Source organism: Anarhichas minor, unplaced genomic scaffold (genome assembly GCF_050575085.1).
Source record: "Anarhichas minor isolate MPS153535 unplaced genomic scaffold, ASM5057508v1 ptg000045l, whole genome shotgun sequence".
Taxonomy (NCBI): Eukaryota; Metazoa; Chordata; class Actinopteri; order Perciformes; family Anarhichadidae; genus Anarhichas; species Anarhichas minor.
The window spans coordinates 1,903,562-1,930,574 of record NW_027466491.1 but is presented as its reverse complement, the minus strand read 5'-3'; the positions used below and the strand labels follow the sequence as shown (position 1 = coordinate 1,930,574).

At 42.6% G+C, this 27,013-nt stretch overlaps 1 protein-coding gene across 1 annotated transcript; it reads right to left on the bottom strand.

The window, feature by feature from the left end:
* Positions 1-19,657: 19,657 nt before the first annotated feature.
* Positions 19,658-21,787, bottom strand: lrrn3b (leucine rich repeat neuronal 3b). The gene has a single exon (XM_076111828.1). It carries the CDS (start codon positions 21,785-21,787, stop codon positions 19,658-19,660), a length of 2,130 nt encoding a protein of 709 aa, XP_075967943.1.
* Positions 21,788-27,013: the final 5,226 nt, after the last annotated feature.

The following is a 27,013-nucleotide window of genomic DNA, read 5'->3' as shown; positions in this document are numbered from 1 at the left end:
GAGACTGAGGGAAAGGGGTTGAAATCAAGATTAAACAAGTAATAATAACGGAATAATGTGCCAAAGGTGTGAAGTTGTTTCCACTTTTTCGGTGCAAATCCACCTGTTTGACATATATGTCATACTTTGAGAAATTAAATATGATAACCATCAATCTGAAATCCCTTTGACATGATTTTCATTTCACTTGGACTTTTGATTGTCAGACGTATTATTTTGCATTGTAGGGCTCCTTTAACCCCCCACAACAGTGCTGCTTCATCCGTCATATGGCCGGATCAAACACACGCCATGTTGGTGTTGAACCTCCTGCTGTGTTCCTGTAAAGTGAAATATTATGAAGGTTTATTGATGTACACGTGGGGAAACAACACAGCCTCTTCTCAATTTAATTTTATTCTGAATAAAACTGAATAGAACAAAGATTGTTGTATACACAAGTAGGCTACAGGCTGATTACCTCTGGTATGTGGTGTTTTCTTCAACATGTTATTAACGATGCATCATTGTTCATCGTCAGCTGTCGGTACTCTCAGCACAGAGCGTTTGTTTTTATCTCTGTACCTCCATAAGTCGATGGTTGGTTGCTGCTCTCTGCGCACAAGAATAAAGCTATTATTGCGGCCACAACAATTAGGCTAACTAAATGATGGATATTACCAAACTAATTCATGGTTTTGTTCATGGAGCAAAAAGATCAAAGATAAGCCAAATAGAATATATCAAATGAGACTGTTTTCACACTTGGTTTGACTCTTTAAACGACCACAGATTATTCAGCATCTCTAAGGAACTGATGTCCTGAGGCCAGCAAGTATGCTGATCAAACATACTTATTCATTATTGACCATGATTATTGACCAGTCTTTCATCGATAAATGCCTTCAAAATAGTTAATTTGGCTGCTGATTTTTTTTAAACAGGTGGGCAATGTTACAGAAGGCCGACTCATAAAATGCAGCAACTTTACACCAAATCTCTTCTTAAATCTCACACCAAATAACTTAAAAGCCAAGCCAGCCATTTTCTCCCTGCTCCAGTCTTTATGCTAAAATAAGATAATCTGGAAGAAAAAAAATCTGCCTACCAGCACCGTTGAGACTCAACAATTACGAGCCGCGACAGTGACGCCGGTATTGTTTTCAACCGGCTGCTGGCTGATGCTTTATATTTAATGGACAGATTCAAACCAAGGGAAACACAGTGGCATGGTGCGTTGCACCACAGCACAAACACATTCATCACTGTATATTAGGGAGAATACATATTTTTGTAGTTGTTGTAATATCTCCTGACGTGGATGGATAGAGGTCTGTTTATTAGTCAAAAAAGACATCCGCTGTTGTTCCATAGTGGTTCTCTCGTGGGTGTATTTGCCGACGCATAATTGCTGTGCGTCGAGCAGGCTAAATTGCCTCTCCTGGCTGGATAGAAATACAAACACATGGTCACACTGAGATGGCTCTGGTGCTTCATGCAGAGAGGCAACACACACATACATGCAAATGTACATGCAGTATGTACACACAGACATACAGGGGCAAACATACATGCTGTGCAGTATCTGCTTTCACTTCCCCTCTGACTAACACAATCTAATGGTCTCACAGTGATCACAGCGATGAGACGTTATGCTATAGAGCATGCTCCACGAGCAGAATGTGTGTTTACTGAGGGGCCACGATGAGCTGCTGTAATGCACACCTCCATTACCTGCTGAGTGCTGACATTCATGGTGTGTGTCTGCCTCTGTGCTTATACAGTGTGTGGGTGTGCTTGCTGTTTGTGGGAGTATGTGCCTATACTTCCAGAAGACAGTTCAGTATTAATCAGGGTGCCTTTAGCCTGTGTAGTCGTCCCCTTTGCTGTTTATGTGACTGCTCCTTTGTCATCCTACATTACCCATAATTACCCACAAGAAAGAGACAGCACATATCCCCTGGGACTGATGCACTCACACGTACAGCGCACAAAGGAAATATCACAGAGAGGAGTCTATGAACATGCAGTCAGCGCATCCTCTAATTACCTCCTCTTCAGCTGCATCCTATGTGCTGTAGGAGAACACAAAGTGATATAGCTGGCGCCCATCCCACTGCAGGCATCATCACTTGCCTTACTGGTTGGTATGCTTATCTCAACTTCGGCCTCAAAGATATGATATATGATCCGGCATGCTAGTGTTTAAGTATATGCTAGCATGCTCAGCAGACGGTGCGTGCGGTTTGCAATTCACAATTTGCATTCATTTGATCTCAAACCGCTTTCTAGACTAGTCTTCACAGTAACGTATGCAATGAATGAGATGTAGTTCACAACACAAGTGGTCTGTTACAGTGATGACCTGAAGGCTTTCCCACATAGTAGGTCTCTGATACGGAGAGGTTCCATGTGGCACACTGAAATATAGGCAATGCAAAATGTTAGCAGCATTACTGCTCTTAAAAAATAACATGGAGCTCTTACATAGCACTATGGTTAGGATGTAACAAACCATTATTTTTATATTGATTGATTTGCTGGGTTTTTCTTTTTTTGATTTCTTTTTCAATCAATTCATTGTTTGGAATCATCTATAACATCAAAAAATAAATAGTGAAAGATGGCCAGGTGACAAATTCAAATAGCTTGTTCTGCCCAAATAAAAGCCCAAAACCTACAGATGCTGATTTTACAATGATTCAAAACTGGTGAAAAGAAGCAAATCCTCAAATTTCAGATGCTTGAAGCAGAGAATGTTTGTAATTTTTGCTTATCAAATTATTGCAGACTTAATGTGATTAATCAATCTAAATTGATGGAGGTTCATTTTCTGTTGATTGACAAATTCTTTCAGCACTACTATCCTTTAAAAGGACATTTGCAGATTACAATCTACGTCCAAAATGACTTGATTTGTTGCAGAGCAACAACATGCGGCAAGATGCAGCGTTTTTCCATCGTGATTTCATCTTAATTCTTTCCCTTTTGAGTGTGTTGAAGCAAATGATTGCTTAGCCGCAGCTTGAGAGCACCTCTGCTCTGCTCTGTAAATGTTTAAAATAGATTGCTGTGCTACTGACAAGTGCCAGAAAGACATATCTTCTGGCACTTGTTTATTTACCCCGCAGTATTTAGGCACACAATTTCTCAGCGGGATCCAAAAGGATTTTATCGTGTGTGTGTGTGTGTGTGTGTGTGTGTGAGGTAGGGTTTGAAACCATTACAGTTAAGATCCAGCAGTTTTTTTTTGCAGCAGTTGATAAGTGGGACAGCTTAGCATCATGCAAAGTTTGGGCCAGTTTGGAAAACTTCTCCTCGAAATCAGGTCACAGGTCACTTTCCATTGGATGGGAATATTCAATGATTGTGTGCTGAGTCACAGAATATTTATTTTGAAATAGAGGTTCAGTGGCAGTGGGTAAATAGGCTTTCCAGAAAGCTTTTTTGAATGTCAGATGAGTGATCCATGAGTGTCCACGTCTGATGGCGGCAGCTCATTTCAACTGATCAAATTGCCACACAGCGCCCACCATTTTGTCATCCCTTGATGTGGGGTTCAAAGGGTTGCAGAGCTGTCAGCAATTGTCTTCAGATGCATCAGCTGCAATAAAGTGCGAGCTGAAAGCGAGGCGGACCTCTCGATGCTCTTGCCCGCTCTGTTTCGCTATTACAACAGACCAAACAAACACTTTCAAGAGATCTCAGCCACCGCAGACAGCGAGCGGGAGAGTTTTCAGGGCCTGTTGGAGGGTAAACATGGACGGTTTCGGGCTGAAGAATACAGCGCCGACAGACAGCTCAGGGTCCAGCACACACACACACACACACACAAACAAACACACACACACGGTGATGGAGGAAGATGGATGGTCAGGTCAGGCTGATATGACTGCACGGTGGTTAGGGAAGATAAGCGAGAGACAGCCGACTGATGAGCAGCGGTCTTGGGGAGGGGAGAGGGTAAAAGAGGGGGAGCAAGGAACAAAGGAGGCAGCGGTGAAATATCACTCATTAATAGTTGCCTGGGAAGCCAGGAAAGGCAGCAGAGCCGGGAGAACTTGCAAAGGAATTCACAGAAGAAGAAAAGAAACAAAGAGCTTGTTTCATTAGCTAACAGCTCATTTGTTTGTTAGCCTGAGCGTAGCTTTCTCCAATGCAACAAATTAGAACTTGTGAAAATATTTGCGATAGTAATTACAGTTGCTCAACTCTGAAGCAGTTGCAATCATTCAAATTGCTGGTGGCGTTCCAAGGGGTGCCGTCACCTGCTGATCTGTGCCACCATCTGCCGTGACTGCGCTGCACGTTTCATCACGCTGCGTTTGTGTAATAATGCGAACATCACTCAATGAAACTTGTAATAGTCTTCTCATCACTTTGTTTTTCCCTTCATCAAGTATCAAGATTCTGGGTCTTTGCCGACACAACCGATGAAGGAAGCAAAGCCACCGATCTTTAATTTCAGGTTTTTGCATTTAATGTATAGAAGCTGTTCCGCAGTTATCCTGCCTTCTTCCTCCACACTCTTGGAGTTCACCGCTCAGCAAAACGATTGTGCACACAGGACACACACGTCCTCTCTCTCTCTCAACTTGACTGCAACTTCCTTTTCACAGGCAGGTGGCACATCTGTTTTCAACCCAACTCCACGCCTGCAGAATACTGAAAACATACGCAGAGGCAGCAGCTATTTCATGACTGTGTCGCTTAAAGCGCCACAGCAGTCAGTACATCACCTGCAAGGCTCCATACATCACTTATTTTGCAGGCACTCATTATTGCCGGAGACGTGCAGCATTTTCTTTATCTGATTGTCAAATCATCGGAAATCCTTTTTTCTAATATTTCCCTGTTGGTGAAGATGGGCTCTGGGGCGGACGTCAGTGAGGGGGTTGTCATTGTGCTGGGAAGCTAACCACGCATTTTTCTTTTTCTCTGCAAGTCAGGTGCTTATGGAAGTTAAATTCCAAAGTCAGCAGAAGTGTAAAAAAAATGTTTAGAAAATGGTGTGTTGACTGCTTTAACAGCCAGCACACTTCAAAACGCAGGTCCATTTTGATTGAAAAAGAAACTGCATTTAACAAGTTTAACTTTCTCACACACACACACACACACACACACACACACACACACACGCACACGCACACACTCTTCAACTCAGCAATCAAGTGACATATTGTCAAATCAAAAATGCAGGTTTGATATTTGTAGCTTCAGTTTTATGAGAAGAGACAGCTGTATATCTACTTCAAATCCAGCTTCTAGGTCTTGTACAGTAATTCAGGAAAAGGTGCACAGCGGCACCATAATTAAAACATCTTTTAATCTTCTTGCATGTGAAAAACTTTAGTGAAAATTGTCATATTTAAAAGTAATGATGGTAATTACAGTATTGTATTGTGTATACCTTCCAAAAGCCACAATATTGCATTCGAAACAAATGTAAAGGCAGAGCTTCAGGAGTCATTGTGGCTCCACACCCTGTGAAGTTATTACATTATTGATTACTCGGGTATTTAACCACTCCCAGTCTCCTGGAGCCCAAACTGAGTCGATGTTCCAGGCTGTTTTTAGACAGAGATAATACATTCTTGGGAACTCATTTACGTGGCGGAACTTCAAGGTTTCCAGCTTTTTCAGGTAAATGATAGTTTTAGTCTTTTGCTTTTCTCCATTTTCCACCTCTCTCTCTCTCTCTCTCTCTCTCTCTCTCTCTCTCTCTCTCTCTCTCTCTCTCTCTCTCTCTTTCTTCTTTTGATCATTTTTGTCGCCATTTGACCGCTGCCATCGTACCGAGCCTCAATTCATGTACTGTGTTTCCTCTTTTTATCTCCGTTAACTTTTTCTTCTATCGTACATTAAAATTAATTTCCAGCTGCTGGTTACTGAAATCTTTTTACATCATGGAGGGACGAAAACAACGCCGTTTTCTTGTGACTCTGATTTCCCTCTCCATAGGGCCTCAGATAGCACGCTAAGCGGAGCCTCAAAGAGTGGACGCCAACACGAGATAGGAAATAATAATGGCAAAACAACAAACCACAATGCTTTAAGCATGGCTGGTGAAGCAAACTAATTAGCAGCGGAGCGCCTGGGACCTTTAGTTAGTCATCTGAGAAGCCCATTAATGGCCCCCGCCCTCACCTCCTCTCACACTACTCTCTTGCTTTCTTGCTCACACAGTACATTTATTTCAGAAGACTCCACTTTGAACATGCTTTTCTCCAATCTTAACAGATTTAGCCTGATGTTTGGCTTCCCTGTTTTACAGATCCTCTATCTGGGTCATTGGGACGTTGAATCACAGCACAATATGTCTCTTTAGCACCATCGCTGGCCGTGAAAACTAACAGCAGAATCACAGAGCAGTGACGTGTGGAATGGACTTTATTGACTCCTAATATACACTGAAATGTTTCGTGGTTGCCTCGATGGTTGGTTACTGATAGATACTTGGATGGATGGATGTAGGAACACTTGGATGGATAGATGGGTACATACTTGAAGGTTCGCAAGACAAATAGATGAATGGACGGTATTTGGTTGGCTGGATGGATATTAAATATTCAATGGATGGGTAAAGATGAGGGTGAATGTATGGGTGGATACTTGGAGGGTTGCTGGATGGATAGATGACAGAAGGATGGATAGATGAGGGATAATGGAGATAGTAGACCATGTGCTTTGCAAATGGAAGTGATAAGTTCTGAGCAAAACATAAAAAATGTCTAGAAACGGGCTGTTAGGTATTGCACAACATTTACTGTAACTGTACTGTGTCTCCCTCTTTCACCATGTATAGTTGGCTGGAACTTTTGAAGAAAGCTTTCTCCCGAGCCACACTTGTTGTCTGTTACTGCCCACCCTGACTCAGGCATTATGGCTATTTCTGTAGAAGGAATGTTTGTGTTTCAAGAAAAGGCCAAGTCACAAACTTCAGTGCCACATGAAGAGACGCATACAAGCCGGTGCCTTAGCCCGTCCTATAGCAACCCCTGCCAAAATCAATACCACAAATGCCATTGCTATTCCAATCATAGCCAGGCCTATTCTCTGTTTACTCCATGCACGGTGTCTCCAGAAAAGGCAGGTGCTGTCAACACTCCTTCTGTGGCATTATATCAATAAAACAAAGGCTCACATCCTTTGGGGTTAATGTCATGCATATATTTATTTACCTTATTTTGACGCATTAAATGACAGTGTGAGAACAGTAAAATGGCTCGGTGTTTATTAGGTGGGTGTCTGGCAGCCTGGAAGATCCCTGCTTTGAGCGAGTGCTGCTAAATTGAGACTCAGAATTCAAAAGGAGCTCTATCGAGATAAAGGCGTTGGCTGATTCACACAATTATAGATTAGTCTTTGTCGTGCCGTCGGTCGAGTCCAAACTTAAACCAACTTTTCTCTGCAGTCATTTTTGGTCATCATGTGGTTGGCTGTCAGTGATGGAGGAGGTGAGAGCATCTGCTCTGTTAATCTGTGGGGCCAGGCCCCCCCCCCCGCTCTGAACTTGCGATTCCTGAGGACGCAGCACGAATGTCAGGCTTCGGCTCCAAATCTAACGTGCCAGCAGCAAGCCAGTGAAATCGATAGGTGTCCACCATCTGTGTGCATGACCTGCCAAATGCCATGTCATCATCATCACCATCAGTCAAAGCCACATCAGTCTCTGTGTGTGTGTGCGCATAGCTTCCTGTGCGTGGCTTACGTGCATGATTGCATGTCTTTTATGCAAGTCATATTATGTTTATTAATCCCCATGAGGAAGTCCGTCCTCTGCTTTTTGACCCATCCAGACTATTTAGGAGCAGTGGCAGTGCCCGGGGTGCAGCTCTGTCTCTGAGGCAGAAGGAGTATCACCTTAAAGCTAACATGCTGGGACAGATGTTTGTGCCCTGAAAAAGTACAAGCACGCTGTTTAATGACTCAATATTCAACCAACCATTATTGTTCCCTAACCTTATCCAAGGTGCTTTGAGTTGCATTGTTGGGGAAACAAATTCAATTTGACATTGAAAGATAACGTTTTTAACATTTTGCAGATGCTTTGAAAACGTAGCTTTTCTGTGCCAATGTCAATTTGAACAGACAGTACATTTACAAAAGTAAATGTTACAAAAGTTGCAAAAGTAGATTTAATCAAATACTGCACTTTAGAACCATTTTGAAGTCCTTGTACTGTACTTCAGTGCTAATTTCACTGCTATTACTGCTTACTGCGATGCTTATTCTCCACTAAATCAGAGGCAAATATTGTACTTTTGACTCACTACATTATTTTGCAGCTGTAGTAACTAGTTACTTTGCAGAATGATATTTTACACACACAACCAAAATTTGAGCCTATAAAATACAAATTAGTTTTATACCTTAAAATACCTAATAGAATTTAAACAATTGCTCCACGGCCACCAACTACGACATTCAAATATTGCTTATACGTACTGCAAATGCATTAGTGAAAATACTAACAATAATTGTGTCAGATGGAGGATCTGAAGCAGAGCGCATGTCCTGCGGTCTTCTTCTTACCTCTGGAGTCAGTGAAACATGGACTCTTGGCTGTTTCTTCACTGCCCGCTTAGCGAATGCACAATTGCGTTTTATATTGAAGGAATCAAATTGTACATCATGCTAAAGGGAATGTCTGCTCTTTGAATGCTTTTCTGTTTGAAATAAAATGAACTATATTCCTTTAGGTTCAATATGTTTATTAAGAAGTTATTTTATATTTATCTTAAGTGTCAGGAGCTCACCAGACCGATTCTGCACGTTTAAGACAGCAACATGTCGAGCTCCAATGACCTGTGTGGGTTGAATCAATATTGTGTTGTATCAATGGGCAATTAGTGCAACAATCTTTATCTATATGGAGATGCTACTGACATGAAGATGCCGACACCCAATTTGAAATGTGTCTTTTTTTATTATTATTGAGATGATTCTTCCAAGAAAAACGACAGCTTGACATTTTTCTTTCAGCAAATGACCAAAATGATACATTGTGGCGACAAAGCCCTCTGATTGTGTGTTGTGAGAAAAGAAGGAAATAGCATGACCTCGTAGAGCCACAATGTGGCTGGATGCCTGAACAAAATGTCAGATTGTGACAGTCGACGTTGGATTCTTTTAACCGTCACCGTGCACAGTTGTTCTCTTTGAGTTAACCAGGTGGTTATTATTTCAATTGTACAGCAAATATTCTATAATTTCTTACCCAAACCATGATGTTGACCAAGTTGTTTTTGTGCTTAAATCTAACCAAACCTGAACCACAGGGTTGTCAGATAAGAAGATTGTTTTATTTGTGCAAAGACGGTGAGAGACTATTCAACTATAGGACACTTACAGTATACGTTGCTCTGGGTGTCAACGTGCTTCACTGTTGCCTCTGACCTGGACATTGATACTCTTTTGGATCGGGTGATGGTTGTCTCGGTCTGTTGGTGCTGTTTATATTTGTATGCTGCTCTTCAACAGGTCTCTTAAATAAGAGATATGAGTCTTATTGGGACTTTAACCTGCTTAAATGGAAGAATAAAATTGTAATTTAATGTGCATATGGACATATGTTTAAAACAAAAAGAAATATGCCTCGAAAGTCAAACAGTATTTTACTGTTGCTGATTACTGGTACCCACATGAAAAAGACAAACCTTTCAATTTCCCTAAACACACTTTATGCAAATCAGCCCCGCTTCAAAGCAATATTAGCTTGTTTTCATTCCAATTTCCATTTTTAATTGACATTTTTATATGTTATTACCAAATTTCAAGTGAGTTAGAGTCACCTCACTCTATGGAGTCCCCGGTGATGAGGGACCTGGCCTTCAGTCTGCTTTATTCTATTATAGAGCAGCTCATGAAAAAAACAACTTCCTCTCTGCTCATCCCCAAAATACGATTTCAATTGATTAAGTGCCACGGTTGGAAAGGAGCATCATCAGATTTGACCAAAGTCTCTCCGCGTGTTGCCACGGCTCCAAATGGGTGAGAAAGTCTGCGAGTGGGAAGATAAATGTATAGAGAGGGAGAGGAGGAGGAGGAGGAGGAGGAGGAGGAGGAGGAGGAGGAGGAGGAGGAGGAGGAGGAGGAGGAGGAGGAGGAATGTGCAAAGACAGAAAGGAAGGGACAGAGCAGAATGGAGGGGAGCGTGATGGATATTTGGGAGGATGTGGCGGCGATGGAGGGGTGTGGAAAGAAAAAGCAAGACCTGGAGATTTCTGCCCGATCCGCAGCATAATCATCCAATGTGTCTCCATCTGGCTTGGCAAAGACATCATTAAGAAAACCCGAGGTCGTCTGGGTTCACGGAGCCGCCGAGGCTCAGCCTCACTTCCATCCCTCCCGCCACTCAATTTGTATAATTTACCTCCATTTCCAGTCTCTTTTGAAAATAACCTGTTTGACCCCTAATGTGGAGGAGTCAAAAAGTTGTGTCTAAATGAAATGGATGGCTGAGAGACTCCCCGCGAGTGTGTGGTCAGTCAATAGCCTGGCAGGGAGATGCTGATGCTGATTGTAGGAGATGGCAGCACTTCGGAGGAGTTGTTTAGGTATGCAGGATGAGCAAGAGAGGCCCACGGGGGGGGGGAGAGAGAGAGAGAGAGAGAGAGAGAGAGAGAGAGAGAGAGAGAGAGAGAGAGAGAGAGAGAGAGAGAGAGAGAGAGAGAGAGAGAGAGAGAGAGAGAGAGAGAGAGAGAGAGAGAGAGAGAGAGAGAGAGAGAGAGAGAGATGAGGTTGCACTCTCAGGGACGGAGGGAAGGAGGAGCAGAGGGGGACGGTGGTGCAGTGGAGGAGTGATTACCCGGCGTGGAGCTGAGGGATGAGAGCCGAGCGGGTATTTTATTTTGTCAATTGGAGTGTGCAAATGGAAATGTCAGAGCGGCCGGAAAACTAATGAATCTGATAGGAGAGATGCCACCTCTCCTGCCGAATGCCTGATCAATTGCCATTGTCTTCTGCGGGCGCCGATGTTTCTCGTTGTTATTTTTTGATGGTTTTCTCCGCCCGGCCGGGCTGTTTGCGGTTAAGAGTTTGATGGCAAACTTTGAGTCAAGGAAATAAAGGAATCGATCCAAGACGGGAATCAATGCTTTCATCTGTTACTTACAAGTCTGGGCCTGTGAAAAGTGATTCTGGATTAGAGTTTCCTAACTTGGTTAGCAAAGTAAACAAACAAAAGACGGTGTTGCCAGCCCCTGAACGATTTGCCTCCCAGATCACGGTTAAAAAAACGTCAATTTGCGCTCTTTTATTTCCACATTTCTATTTAGTGACAGATACTAAAAATTCCCTAATGGCAATAACAGAAAACAAGTTGTCTCACTTCAATCAAGCAAGTGACTTTCATAACCTTGGAGCGTTTTTTGTGCATTAGTGGCACAAAATGACAGATGTGTTTAGTTTAAATTTATCAAGCGCGCCGGGGCTTTGTGCTTGTTCGCTCACAATTTCTGGTTACTTGATGAGTGCTGCAAAGACTGCAAGCGGGATGAAAAGAAGAAAAAAAAAATACCTGCATTTGCACTATTCTATTTTGACAAGCAGGCTAATTTCTGCTGAGGGTCATCAATATTTCTGACACTTCAGTGGTGGCATAAATATAGAATGAATGTCCCTTTGTTGTGCTCGGGGAGCTACAAGCCTCCGAGCATCAACACAAATCACTTGGATCTGATTGTTAGCTTGTTCAGTCAGTCGACGAGACTGTCACCGGTCCCTCAGGAGTCTGTCTGCTTTCAATATCATGCATCATAAACAATATCCAATTTGGACTATTGAACTATGAAAATACACTACGCGAGTGAGCGAGGGAGGGAAATGGCAAGAAATCAACCAGCTGTATGAGTGATGAGTAAAAGCACTGGTTTGTGGTTTTGAGGTAAAACAGTCTTTGTGGGGGGAAAACGTGTGTTGCTGAATCTTACCTTTAAAATAAAGGTGTCCATTCGTTTGGCTGCACACCTGAATCACACACTAATGTGGCTTTGGTTGAGTTTCATCAAAGTATCTCTCTCTGTGTCCTGACTGCTGTGGGCTTTAGACCTCTTTGTTCTAAGAGCGGTCCCGCTCCTTTGATTGAATCCCCCCTCATTACCTCCGTTCCCTCTTGATTTCCATCAGGTTCACCTTGCTAATCCTCCGCCAGTGACTGGCACTTGCTCAACCTTCACAGCCTCCCTTTGAAGCCCGCGGGGCGGACTGGGCAGCGAGCATCTCCCGGCTCCAAAGCGAAAGCCCATGGAGACAGAAATAGTAATTTCTTAAAAATGGAGACGCAGCAAAGACTTCCACTAATGGCTTGCAGGACTAGGAGCGAGGAGCCAGGCCCTCATTATCGTCCATGTTCTTTTGGACGCACTTCAGAGGGCCGAGGGAAGCCGTCTCCTTCGACAGAAGAGACGGGGCTTACAAATGGTACAGATCTCTACAGCGAGTCGCCCAGAGAGTACATAAATAAGACTTTTAGTCATATTCATTTATTTTAGGACATTTTTCTTTACTGATCTCAACATATTCAGCAGAAGGCCCTCACAAAACTCCGGTATGGCTTTTCATTCCCCAGTGAGAGAAAAAATGTATTAACATGGCGAATAATTTGTTATTGGGACAATAATAAATGTGATGGTATTCCACAGCCTGCTGCTAATTCCACCATTAACATAATACGATTTAATAGGTCACTCAGTTTCTTTTATTTCATAGATGAACAGCTTTCATTCAGTAGAAACATCATTTTAGATGCGTACATTATGAAGGAGAGCAGATTGCCAGACTGTTAACTACCCCATTCCCTTCATTTCAATTGCAAATAATCTGGATAGATAATTTATGTAAAACACAATTATCATCGATATGAAACGGCCATTCAGTTTCGCCGTTATCTCGACTAAACTGGTGTGATTTGTCTTATCTGGAGATGAGAGGAAACAGGAGACACATCAACAGAGAGGAGGACAGAAAGAGAAAAGGGAATCTATCACAAAGATAATGAAGATCAAACACAGGCCTTTGGTTATTGTTATTCTAGTTGCCAGGGAAGCGTGTAATGAACTGAAGCAATATGGTTGTTTTGTGTAACCTCACTGTGAGCCGCATGCTGCTCCACAGTGTGTGGAGTCACACAGAGCCGCCATCCACACATACCGGGGGGGTTGGGAGGATGATTGATGGTGCACCACAGCTATTTGTGTGTTCATTTTGAGAGCAAGTTAAAAAATCCCGGTGTAAATAGCTCTGACAGACGGCAGGGAGACGCATACAAAGACATCTTTTCTCCTGAAGCTTGATGAGCATGAAAACCTGAGCAAGGGACCAAGCGGACGAGTGTCGTGTGTGTCAATATGCTCGCAGTTTGCTCAGGTATGAGCAGTCATTTGAAACATAAGAGCGAGAGGTGCATTGCTTTATCTGCCCCGATGTGTTCCTCCATTGAATGGCCCTCATGAGCCTCGGCCCCCATCTAATAAAAGTCCATCCCTCTGCCCACCCAACGTCATTACATCAAAGAATAAGGCCACCCGTCATGATGAAAGAGACAATTTATTTAGGTCATACACCCCTTTTTGCTGCCGCATTGCTAAATTACACAATGCTCTCTGGAGCGCAGCAAAGGACTGTGATGCTGAAATGTAGTTCAGATAACTCACGACATTGAGCGATAAAGAATACCAATAACCGAGGAATAGTTATACATTGAGGAGGATTGAAAAGGAGCCGGTAAAAGTTAGTTTTTATCCGGTTTTCCACCAGATGCTGATAATCTTTTGAGGGAAATAAAACTGTTCTTTTTGTCAGATTTATTACCAGATTGCATGATTTTTTTTTTCATCATCTCTGGTATGTAAGATCCAGAATAAAAATACAAACCGATCCTACAAAGAACCAATCCAACCCAAAAAGATAAATTTAATTGAATCACATGATCATGGGAAATGAACTAAATGTACTTCCATTAAAAGTATAAATGGTATACATTGATACTGAAATGTTTTAGTCAGTCATTGAGGTTAGTTTATAGATATATTTAAATTAGATTCAGAACTCACTTTGGTGGAAACTGGTCATGCAATTTAATATCTCAGTTTAATGTTGGAGTGCCTCTAATCTGATTTATTAACTGAAACAAGCGTCTGAGAGCCTTGCAGAGCAGCGGCCCTGAGCTACCCAGAGGGCCACACTTACACGAACTCACATGCACGAAAAGCGCGTGCAGCCGGCACGATGTCAACAAAGCTCGGAGAAGAAAAGAATATTTATGCTATATTAATGTTCAGATTGTTAAATACAGCTACTTTAAGGTGGGTCCTTATTTTTAAATGCACTGCTGTACAGCTGCCATGAACATGTGCTGCTTGAGTGCTGAGCATGGTTGTTACTCATGTTGCACATGTGCTCTTGATAATGTCATCTACAATTAACAAATAGATAATAATTTGTTTCTAGCTGACAAAAATATAATTATCATGAAAGTATTTTAACATTAAAAGGGTGCAGAATGGCTGTTTATCTTTTATTTCTCTCTTTGTTTGGATGCATTGTGGCCAGTCTGTGTGAACACATCACTAACTGGTCAACAGAAACACACATTCATTTAGACGTGCCAGCAATCTAAAAACCAAACTTCGTTTCTATGTTTTGTTTTGTGTCTAAGAGTCTTTTGTCATGCTGTTATCTGCTATCCCTCTAAAATAATGTTTGCTTATTATTATTGTGACTAAATTGCTCAATTTTGTTATCTGCTCTCTGAAAAGAAACAATTTATTAATTGCTGCAAAGAGTCAAACTCTGAAAAACAGTAACAAGTGAATAAAATATGGTACTAAAGGTGCATTAATGAGAGACCAGCACATGGATTTTTCTGCATGTTTATGTATTCTTTACTAAACGCTCTTGCACTTAAAACTCACTAAAGTTGAATTCATCATGTTCCATGTCCTCCATGTCAACTCTCCCCTGGTTAAATACAACAGTTGGCACAGATGCTCTATCAATTTGGCCAGTGCATAATTACCACTGAGTAAATTGGCAATTATTCATGCTTTTGGCAAATATTAGTTATACGGGCATTCATTATTTCAAAAAGCCCTGGAGACGGACTTCAGAGTTGTAACCCGCATCAACAACTATTACCCGACTCTTCTTCAGGCCTTCCCTCTGCCTGCAGCAGGTCGTTTTACAGATGGTTCTGAGTGAAGCATTAGCCCGCCGTGCAATAGCTGGTACTTACGCAGAGACGTAACCGTAGGTGGCTCCTCCACCATCTCACAACAAGACATTAATGTTCAGTGATGATTAATGCGGGCTGCCGTGAATATCGATGGCCTCTGTAGCGCTAATGACTCTGATGGGAGCGATGGTGCATCCGTGTCGTGGGGTTGACGATGCTTTATGAAACCTACTAAGAAAAGGGTGTTCCTCCATGTTCTTGCTTGTTAGCCCCCCCCCCCCCCCCCAATCCCAATCTATCAGTAATGAGCACATGCATGTGAATAACTCATTAGTCGCTGCATCGATCGGCTGCATACCCACTTCATAGAGGAGACAGACAAGGGGAGGCAGCAATCTATCAGTGGCTCAGGAAACCAATCGTCTATTTGTGAATGCGTCTTTCAATGAGCAGGAAAGCACTCTGTGATGTAATATTATTCCCACATTCAATCCAGGTTCATATTTGACTGAGGTTCAAGACTTATTGACCCGTATTTATCAGTATGTTGGGTCCGCTTCCTCTTTCACATGTGGAATTTCAGTGATGCCATGCAAGTTGTGAATCATAGGGAATATATGTAAATGCGAAAGCAACACTGTCGGGTGCAGGAAATGGAAGTGACTAATGGCAGCTGTGTTTTGATGGGACACTTTCCCTGTACGTTAATGGATTCGCATGCACGTGGATGTGTGTGCGTACTCGTGTGGTTATGTCTACTGCAGAGGTTGGGGGGGGGGGGGCTTGTTTTTTGCTGCCTGTTGCAGACGCCTTGGGAGTGATGGCTATGGAAATGGAGACAAGAAGAGGCCAGGCGGAGCAGAAAGGTCCAAACACAAATGGCTTTTGACTGGTTGCTCTCTGACGAGCCGTACCAAATCCGGTGTGACATTCTGTCTCCACTTTTCAGGAAATACACAGCAATGCATGTTCAGAATGGCGATGCGCTGAGCAAATTCTGGCTCGCTGATGATGCGCGGTATGTATGAAAAATTTGCTTCGGTGTAAACACATCAAAGGGTGATAAGACACGAAACAGCCTACAATGCTGCATCCAAATTGTTTTATTAATAAAGGTTCACCATCATTGTTTTCTGTCCTATGACTGCAAGAGGCAAATGCATTTCTATTCTGAGAAGAAAGCAATCCCTGCTCTGTTATTGCAATCTATAGGTCATCCATTTGTTCCTCCAATAGCTGGCTGTAAACGCCTCTTCAAAGCAAGCATTGGCATTACACACAGTGCTAGCAGCAGGATTGTAAATGCATGTTGACATTTCCCTTTTCATTTGAATGTAGGAGCCTGTAGCTACACTGGCTGACCTGCAGTACGTGGAGGTTTGTGACTTTAATAAGCTGGTAATTCAAACATATACATAATATAAAAGTGCCTGTGGCAGCTGGAGCATTGTTTGCTCTCTGCAGCCCTAACAGTACTATTGGATCTTTTTAATTTTTATCTCAGCGAGAGGGGAATTTAAATATTTAATTGCAGTCAAAAAAGGTAAGACAAAGGAACACAACATTTAGTATTGTTAAATCAGGCTGTCGTCAGAATAAGGCTATTATTAATATTAGCTAGTTGGAGAACCATCTGTGTATAAGCGTGTAAATAGGAAATTAGTAGAAGAGCATTGAACTAAATCATCTGAGTAATGCTATCAAATGTAAGCTGGCTCACAAATTTACCTTTCCTGTAATACTTTTTTTTTTTTTCATATAATAATCCAAAGGGAAAATTGCCTGCCAGTCACTGATTTAATGACTGCCTTTTGTTGAAAATGAAATAAATAAATGCACTATTGAACTGGTTGGATTGCACCTCTGAATCTCAGGCCCCCTGACAATGATCCTTGCTAAATTAAAATGAATATGTAACCAGTAGGAACACCTATCTATAAGCCTCTACAGAGCATGCTTTTATATCTGCCTCAGAGCAGATGGCTTTTGTTGAATAGAACAAGGTGGTTTTAATATTTGAAATATTTGAAGAATCAGCGAGAAACATCATTTTTTCTTCCTCACTGCGGATTAAATGGTGGCAGCTAACTGCTTCTTTTCATGTGGGATTTAAGTTAAATCCAGAGTTTTTTTTTCCAATATAGGTTGCTTTGAATGTACAAATAAAAAATAAAAAAAAGCTATCACCCAAACTCAAAATGCGTGCCGGTGGATGGAGAGCGTCAGCGGAGAGGAGAGAGGCAGAGAGAGAGAGAGAAAAGAACAAGATGGAGGAAATGCATGCGATTGGGACAGACGGCAGGAGAGATGAGTTGCTGGCTATCATTCAGCATATTCACTCAAGTATGTCATTAAATCATGAGTTGTAAAAAAAAAAAAAAAAATAGGAAGGACAAATATGGCAAGCTTTGAGCTGCTTTGGTGAACTCATTTAGTGGCTTCTTCCTCTGCTCTCGTGTTGTTTCTCCGTGCCCGCCGACTGAGAGAGACCGAATTCTGCTTGAATTTGTTTGCATGTACACATGTGTGTGTATGTGGGTACAGTTCTCAGCATCCGTATTTGTGCCTGTATTTGCAAAGAGACGGGCTCGTTCTGACCTGAGCGGTACCCGAAGAGCACACGGCGTCATATTTTAACTCCCTTTGTCTTTGACAGATGGCTCGGCTCTAAAAGCCTCTGTCCGTGGTGCTGAAGGCTGGCCTGATGTATGAGCGTCAGGGCCTGCTTGATAAATCCACCATGTCACTCCGCCTCTGACAGCCATTCATCATGCTTGGGTTTCTCATGTGAAATGTTCTGCACGCTGGATAATTCAGTCAGACAAATAAAATGGGAGTCCTAAAGCTCAGTCCCACCATGCGTTGACTTTTCAGCACTGTACTTTATCTCTCTGTCATAGGGACGCTGTGTCCCTGCCTAAGCACAGGCAGCAGCAGCAGCAGCTGTAGCTGCAGCACAGTGACTATATTCAGACCAGCTGAAGGACGAACATGTTCTTAATGAGGTGGCTAATGAGTTCTGTTCTTTTGTTGCTGTTTTTTTTCTTCTTCTTCCCAGGGTAAGGGCGGCCATTCAGCTGAAGTCTAGTGACTTCTCCCCCGTGGCCTGCCCTCTAAAGACTCCCTCTGTACTACCAGGTCATTGTCAATCATGTGTTTTGCATGCTTGCAGTTAAAATGTCACACATGAAAGTCATTAAACAGTGTACATTACCCCATGTTGGATGACGACTAAAATAAATGGTAGGATTATAATACCATGCATTTTACTTTGAGATAAATCTAGTGCATTGTGACATGTATGAGAATAAAGAAAAGGCAAAAACTAGGCAATTGTTTGTAAAAGAAACAATGACATTTATTTTTTTTTCTTAGCACTTTACTTAATTAGTCTGTTGTGCCCATTGATCACATATAATACAGTTAATATAAAAATGGCTTTTTAACTTTACACCCAAAGCAACAACGAAACGTTTTCTTAAAATATGTATGCTAAAAATACTGAGAAAGTATTTCCACTAAAAGTACCGGAAATAGCTTGCGATTCTGCAATGGTGACGTGGCCATGTTTTGCTGTTTCTTCTGTTTCTTCTGTTTACCTCATGTAGTTCTTGTTGTAGGCACTTACCAGGGCATAACAGACCGCTGTGTGAGGAGATCACACATCAATTCCCTCACTTTTAATCAACCTGTTATATTTGTTTTTTCCTAGTCACCGTTGCAATGAGAACTACACAGCATAAACAGCCATTTGGCAAACGTCCTCTCTCGATACTCATTTCGTAGCTGAATTTCATTAAGCTTAATGTGACGTTGTAATCAAAAGTGGTCTGCCCCTTGCCTCGATTTAAAACCCATTTAAACTGTTCGCATACAGATGATTTGTCATTACATCAACATAATAGAATATATAACAATATTTCCATGAAAAATCAAGAATCCATTTTAAATAGAAAAAGGGGGGTTTATATTTCATCAAAAGGCTTACATCATAGTCACTGTAATTTGTCTACTCTACTAAATCTCCCTTCCCATAATAGACAGGTGTTATTACTGTATCTCTAACTCGTCTATGGATGTTTGACAAAGCACAGACGGTATTGCTTGGGACCACACAGACAGTTCCACAACTCTGAACACATTTAACAGTCAATTACAAGAGAGTTGACCATCATCATCTTCACTTTCTTTTGTCTGCCTGCATTTCTCTATAAATGGTATTGAATAATATTGTTTTTGCAGTAAATGCCCCTTTCTGTTGATTTTTAGCTTGGTTTGATGTAGCGGTTACAAAGCCACCACTTTAGCTGGGGTTGAAACTGGGAGAGCATGTAGTCTATTTGAAACTGTTCCATCCCTGTCCAATAGTAGATTTGCCAGAGTATCTGAGCCGGGGACCAGCAATGGGTATGCCTTTGAAACAGTACTACAGATCTCTCCACCCCTGCCCATGGCCTTGTCCATTCAGTGTAGTTGGTGTGGTGCTCTACAAAGCCGCGCTTCTTAAAAGGCATTGTCACACACATTTATGACTGTGGCTTTCACTTTGACCCCACTTGGCAGTCCCTTACCCGAAACCCACAGCTTTGTAAAGAAAGGAGAGTGCATACCGGTTGCTTCCACTTGTGTCAGCGAAGCTTTGGAGTCGCATTTCCTTATATCCCCATAAAGGTGATGGTTCCTCAGAGAGACATAAATAAGCAGGCATGCCACTGAAATCACAGCCAAGAGCACACCAAAGACGGTGATTACTGCTGTGTCCCATTTCTCTGTGTCCTTGGCTGCCAGCTCTAATCCCTTAGTGGTGACATTGACACATTTGGTGTCATGCTTGTAGTGGACGCTGCCGACATCCACACAGACTTTGTACAGAGTGGCGGGGCTGAGATGGGTGAGGTTGTAGACCTGGACGTCGGAGGGAACCCTGGTGGTAAACGCTGTGGTGGGATGGTTAGCGTCTGATCCTGTGTACCATTTAATGCTTGGGGCCAAGGTGCCATGGCCAGCCTTCCACGAAACCAGGATGGAATTTGTCTCCACCGATTTGATTATGACATTCAGAGAGCCATTTGTAGGTTGGGGAAAATATCCATTCACCTCTACGGAAACGGATTTAAGATCAGCTCCAACCAGATTATGGGCAACACAAGTGTAAAGACCAGCTTCGTTTTCTGTTATATCATAGATGTCAAAAGTTCCCTCTGGGTGCATGTAGAACTTGTCAGACACTGTGTTAGGCAGGACCCTGGTACCAGTCGGGGTGATCCAGTAGATGTCCGGCTCTGGTTCAGCGAAGGCCCGACAATGGAGTGACACAGAGCTCCCGTTCCGTGCTTTGATGTGCCCAGGCATGCTTTTGGGAGATATGAGTGGCAGACAAATCTCCATCATCTCCCTGAAGTGCACCTGTCGGACATGCTGGCCCTCGTACTCTGGCGGCTCCACACAGTACAGTGAGTCGGGCTCCATGAAGCGAAGGTTGGTCTTGTTCATGTTCATCCAGCGGACTACGCAGTCACAGCGGATGGGGTTGCTGTGCATGCTCACCTCTCTGAGATTGGGGAGCGACTCGACAGTAATCCTGTGAAGGGCACTGAGCGCGTTGCCATTCAGCATTAGGGTTTCCAGCCGCGGTAGTTTGTAGAAAGCATTAGGATGGATATAGGAGAGTTTAGGATTGTTGGTGGCTTCTATTTTGGTGAGCTCGGGGAGGTTATTGAGGGCAAAGCTGTCAATGGAAACTAGCTCTGGCATGCTATTAATCCCTAGTTCTTTCAGATGGAGCATATCCACAAAGTCTCCCCTCTGTATCCTCGCTATTGGGTTTTTATTTAGATCCAAAAACTTCAGATTTTTTGCATTTCTCAGGGCGGAATGAGGCACCTCAGCGAAAATATTATCATAGAACGAGATGCTCTCTAAGTTGTCAAGACCAGCCAGTGCATCGTCGGGGAGCTGAGACAGGTTCATCCTGGTGAGGACCAGACTGCGTAGGTTACTGAGAGGCTTGAAGTTCATATCATCGAGAGAAAGAATAGGATTCTCACCGATCATCAGGATCTCCAAATTTGGCATGGGCTCGAACCACTCTTTTTGAATGGCCGTCAGCTTGTTAGAATTGAGGTGGAGCCGCACAAGGTTGCTGAGACCCTGAAAAGCCATCGAGGAAATGGAGGAGATGAGGTTGTGATTCATGTAGAGCTCCTGAAGGTTCGCCATCTCAGCAAGACTTCGCTCAGGCAACTCTCGTATCCAATTTTCCTCCATATGAAGGGACAGCAGGTGAGGAAGATTCCCCAGCTGGACATCGCTGATAGAGGATAAATTGTTTTGCGATAAATCAATCTCTGTGATGTTGGCCAGGTAATCCAAGGGTTTGTCAATCTTGGCAATATTGTTTGTTTGCAGTAATAGTACTTGTGTGCCCACCGGTAATTGTTCCGGCAGGCTAAACAGTCCCAAGTCATTACAGTCAACTGTCTGAGCCTCCATGTACACCGAACTTGGAGAAAACCAGGGTCTAATCTCACATACACAGAGCTTTGGGCAATCAGGCCTCTCCTCTGTGGCCACAACAAAAGAGGCCATGGCCAAGCCGACAAAGAGGCGATCCACGAATGACACGTCCTTCATATTGGACCGTTTCCCTCCAGTAAGAAATTGGTCCTTGTAGATTAAGTGGTCTGAGCTGTTAACTTCACAAATAATAAATCATATGCTGCAGCTGCTGAGGCGATTGACTCACCACCCCTGCCACCGCCACCGCCACCACCACCACCAACTGCAGCAGGGCTCCCTGGAGTTTTTTTTGTCTTGCTGTGTCGATGCCCTTGGATGTAATGACCAATCACTCACAGTTGCCTGCAGGTGTCAGGGTTCGGGGCCAACGCTGCAGTCAGACAGACCCGAGAAGGTGGGCGGGGGAAAAAAATAAGGAGAAAAAAAAGGATGGAGCGATATTATACCTCAAAGGATTTATGTTAAGCACATTCGTAGGTATCCATGAAAAATCTCTTTAACGACGGATGTCCTCATTGATTGTCGTCACTTGCTTCCAGAGTCCACAGCCCGGTCCATTCCTACCTGAGTAAGACAAACAAGACAGAGAGAAGCGGTGTGAGGATTACACGACACTGGACATGGTCATGGAATTTCATCATGGAGGGATTTGGGCATATTAACATTTGTCATAGGCACGCTGATGCATGTTGACATTTGTGCACGCTCCCTTCAAGATATAGAACCCGTGGATTTATATCTACTTGACCTTCTAGACTTCATTCTGGGGACGTACCGGTGTGCCCCCACAACATGGCATTCAATTCTGATGTTAGCGGTAGGTCTATTATTGGTTAAATGGAAGGCTTTATTAAGATTCCTAAATGGCAGACATCCTAGGGCTGAAGCATTAGCCTTTGATGCAAGCGGCTTAAAGACACTGGAATATGGCAGTTACTATGGCAACAAGTAAACGGGCAGCCAGTGCCACACACCACACAGTGAGACAGCTGAGCTGCACATGCAAACAGACGCAGCCTGCACCTGTTTGTTAGAAGATGCAGCAACCGACAGCTAAAAAGCTATTAGTGTGTTTACGTCATTTATCTGCACACTAATCAAATTTAACGTTTTTTGCAAAATACACGCATTGCATACAGCAATGTTAGGATGTATAGACACATTGAGGTTGAGGGTTCATATAGTGCACTGTAAATATGTAAATATGTAAATACGGAGTGATTTCGGACACAACCCTTGTCTAAATTGAGAGAAAGCTGAAGGCTATAAATATTTTACATATTTCAATCGATTTTTAGGTGACATACAAGTACATGCAGAACGAAACTTTGTATTAGAGATGCAGGTATGTATAAGCAGTATTTTTAAGACATTTCAAATTTCAATTAAGCGTCAAAAACTGTTTAGGCTGTTTAGAATTGTAGGCCTAAGTTATAGTTCATCAGCATCATCCATGTTGTGAAATGTGTCAAACAAACATTACAAGGCCAACAAATCAATAAAGCAAACAGATTTAGTTCTTTGATTTTTTTGCCATTTATGATTTAACATTGATTACAATGCCCATAAATATCTTCATACAAGCCTGAATTATTTGAGAAAGTCATCACATGCTGTGCTGTAGACAACAACTAGGACTACGATGCATCCTGCTGCATGAGAGTCAAATATCTCTTCTTCATGCAGCGCCTCTTTTACCGTCACATTCTCTCCTGTTGTGGTAGAAAGTCCACAGATGAAGTGCACCATGTCATTTGTCGTATGTAACTGCCTCTCACTGAACAGATAGGTTTGATGGTGCTTGTGATATTTCAGGCCTGTAAGAGCATGCGGCACATCATGGGAAAAGTCAAGAGAGACGGGATAAAATGGAAAGAATCCAGAGAAGAAGTGCGACGGCAGCTGGGAACTGAGCACAAGAAAAGAGAGATGGTTTCATTTCATCACCCTCGCCGTCTTCCCCTCAGCGGCCACGGGGGAGGTGGATGTGGGGGGGGGAAGAAGTATGTATATATAAATAAAATCTTCAGCAGGCGGCAGAAATGCTGCAATTTGCCCCAATGGCGAAGCCAAGCCAGGGGTTCATTCCTCAACCTCTGCCCCAGCATTGTGGAGTCTGGTTGTGGAGGGGTGAGGGAGGAGGGAAGGCGGACAAGGAGCTAGTGGAACGAGAAAGAGAGAGGGGGGCGGGATTATTTTTCAAAAGCACTTGGCACTTTAATAAGCTACAACACCCAGAGCATTCTGATAAACAGGGTTTAGCTGCCCTCCCTCAGCACTGGCCCTTCATTGTGGGCTCTGCAGTTGATCCGCACCCTGGAAACAAAAGGCCATAATCTGTAATTCAGCCGACAGCGTTTGGGTATCACCTCTGCTCGTGCCGGTTTCTCTCTTTAGCAATCACAATTACCAGCAGTGTAATGTGGTCAGGTTAGCTATTATTGTGGATAGCATTATTGTGCAATCACTGCAGGCGGCTCGGGTGGGCTGTTAGCGTTTTGCCGATGATGTTGGTTGTGTCCTTTGGGAGGGTTTAAGCAATGGCTTTTGTTTTATGATTGATATTTTCCGTTGTAGGCTTTGGCGCACTCCGAAATAAACACATTAAATAAGGTGTTACTTCATCAGATTTCCGTAAGCTTGAAGATAGATGTGAGCAGGACGTCGTGGTAATGAGAGGTAGAAAGAGACAGATTGACAAAGACAATTAATTCTTGTTTTTAGTTTAATGTGAATGTCTGTTGTCTGGCGAGTATCTGGGATGGGATTAGGAAGGCTTTACCGGACAATTTGCAAGATGGTGTGGCCAGCAAACGCAACATATTTCCAGGCCAATTCATGAGGATTCAATTCTGTTAATGTTAATGTTCTGTTAATCATTCAACACGTGGTTCATTGAAATAGTATAACGTGTTTAGACTAATGATCAAAATAAATAATTAAAAGTCAAATTTTTAGTTTTTCTTCCATTGTATCCAATAATATGGATATTTGATATCTATATTTGGGCAGATTGATACTCTAGTCTTGACAATGAGTAAAGTAAACTCAGCCAATACATTTGAATTGTAGATTTACTCTCAAATTACGATTATTATTAATCCTGCTTTCTTACTTTTATATAATATAAATATCGCAGGACTTTCATTTTCCAAAAAAAAAAAAAAATGAAATTGTAAATGTTATTGAGAAATGTATTTAAATCCTGTTTAATGTACAGTCTCCTGGGTGTCAGCTGAGGGGCTGCTGAAGGAGAACAGTGGGAGTCATTTGTAAGAAGAAGCTGAATCAGAGGTGACATCTTGTGTGGCAATGTGTCTGATGTGGCAAATGTATTTCCGCCTGAGCGGCATAGTGTTGAGCCAATGACTTAGTTATGTAATAAAACAGTTTGCAATAAAGTCGGCCGTGTATTACAAACTAAGAAAATGTTTACACAATGCTCGCTTTCAGATTTACTAAATGTCAACGACAAGTGGAACATCCTCAGAGCTCAGTGTGGTTAATCAAGAGGTGTCGCAACACGTCGGCAAAATTGAAAAGCTTTCAACAACAGAGCCTCCATTAAGAACGCTTATCTGACGGGAAAAATATGGCTTGTTAAGGCTACACAAACTGCATTTCATTCCACGTTGTTATGAGGTTGGCAATCTGGTAGCAAACTGCATCATCTTAAGTGAACTATCCTAATCATGCACAGGCGGTTGAGCAGGTAAATTGGTATTGTACGACCGCATTATGTGAAGCCCAGTGAAGAGGCAGTCTATATTCTTCAGGCTGTGCACCGTGACTGCTGTGGCTGTGGAGTCCACACACTTGTACTAACCTATTAGTAACAGGTCCAGTCAAGCTACCCAGCACACACACACACACACACACACACACTGCTACGATGTAAAGCTAATTTCCAACTATCCACTACTCGGTTGCTGGTAATTGCGGTGGAGAGGGGAGGCAGAAGGGAGAGAAGAGATCTGGAGGACAAAATGACTTGCCAGAGGAGGAACTTGTCATTGTATCCGTAGTGGTGTATTAACCTCTGGGGACCCTGACTGTCATTGCAGAACATATTAACCTTTGCAAGACCATGAAGCCAAAGTATTAGCCAGACAAAGATTGGAAGAAAACAAAGACTTCCAAGCAAAAAAAAAAAGCTGTGGTGTATTTTATTGGCAATAACTAACCAAGAGTAATGTGGTTAATATGGTTGGGGCAAATATAATTAAAGGATGGATGTTTGTAATATGTGCCTGGAAAAGCCTTTGCAAACCTTGTGTAGAGAGATACATAATCAACAGCTGGTAATATAACCTAGAGGGCTTGAAATGGGATCTCCTGTAGTTTAATGTCTAACTGCACTTACACATTAAGCCTAAGCTTTGGCATTTGTTGGAGCAGCCAATAGGAGCCTTTTATAGGGCAGGCTGAGGTGTTCACTCATGGAGTTAACACAAGTTCCCAGGTGTCAGAGGAAAGGGTGGGGTGGGGCGGGCAATCATTCAAGCCATGGTCTCCAAAGCCCCTCCATTACTGTAGCAGGCTGACAGTCTAGCCCATGGGCTGTTCACTTTCACCAGCGTTAATCCTGACAGTGAACATTACAGCAAACAAGCTCCTGGTATCTGGCTTGTTTCAGGACTGCCTTAACTGTGACAAATACAGCCATGTTTGTTGCACAGGAAAATAAGGTTAAACCTGCGATGACCGAAGTTTTGGTGACAAACTGTGAACACAACATCAACCTTTTTTAATTTGTTACCTTTTTAGCATACAGTTGCCCGGCTACAGATCCAGCAGATACGGAGAAACATTACTATTTATGTGAAGTCGTGTTTCTGGTGTTTACTCCCTTTTATCTGTGGTTTGGTCTCCGCTAACTCCTGATGGAGATATTCAGCCCCTTAGCTGCTACATGCTCGACTGTGCTGCTTGGCGCTGGGCAGGTGGCATACTGTGGGTGTTGAGAACTTTTTTGTTAAAAACAGCTTTCTGCTAGAGCTAAAAAAAGACGATATGAGCTGAAAGACACTATGAAGCCCCCGTGGAGCTAAGGAGGGCAACAGTCAGGTGGAAATGATTATAGCCCAACTAATACTTCATTATTTTAAGACAATACAGATATTAATATTTGGGAGTTTCAAAAATCTGGTTCACTACAAGAGACACTTTCCATATTCTACACTTTGATCCATTACTATTATAAAAAACATTGATTATAGCCTCTTATAATATATATAAATATATATATATGTGTTTATGTGTGTGTGTGTGTGTGTGTGTGTGTGTGTGTGTGTGTGTGTGTACGCTGGGCAAATCTCATGCAGATTGACAGGGTGGCTG

Coding starts and splice junctions, on each gene's coding strand:
- lrrn3b (XM_076111828.1), bottom strand. CDS start 21,787: ATGAAGGACGTGTCATTCGTGGATCGCCTCTTTGTCGGCTTGGCCATG.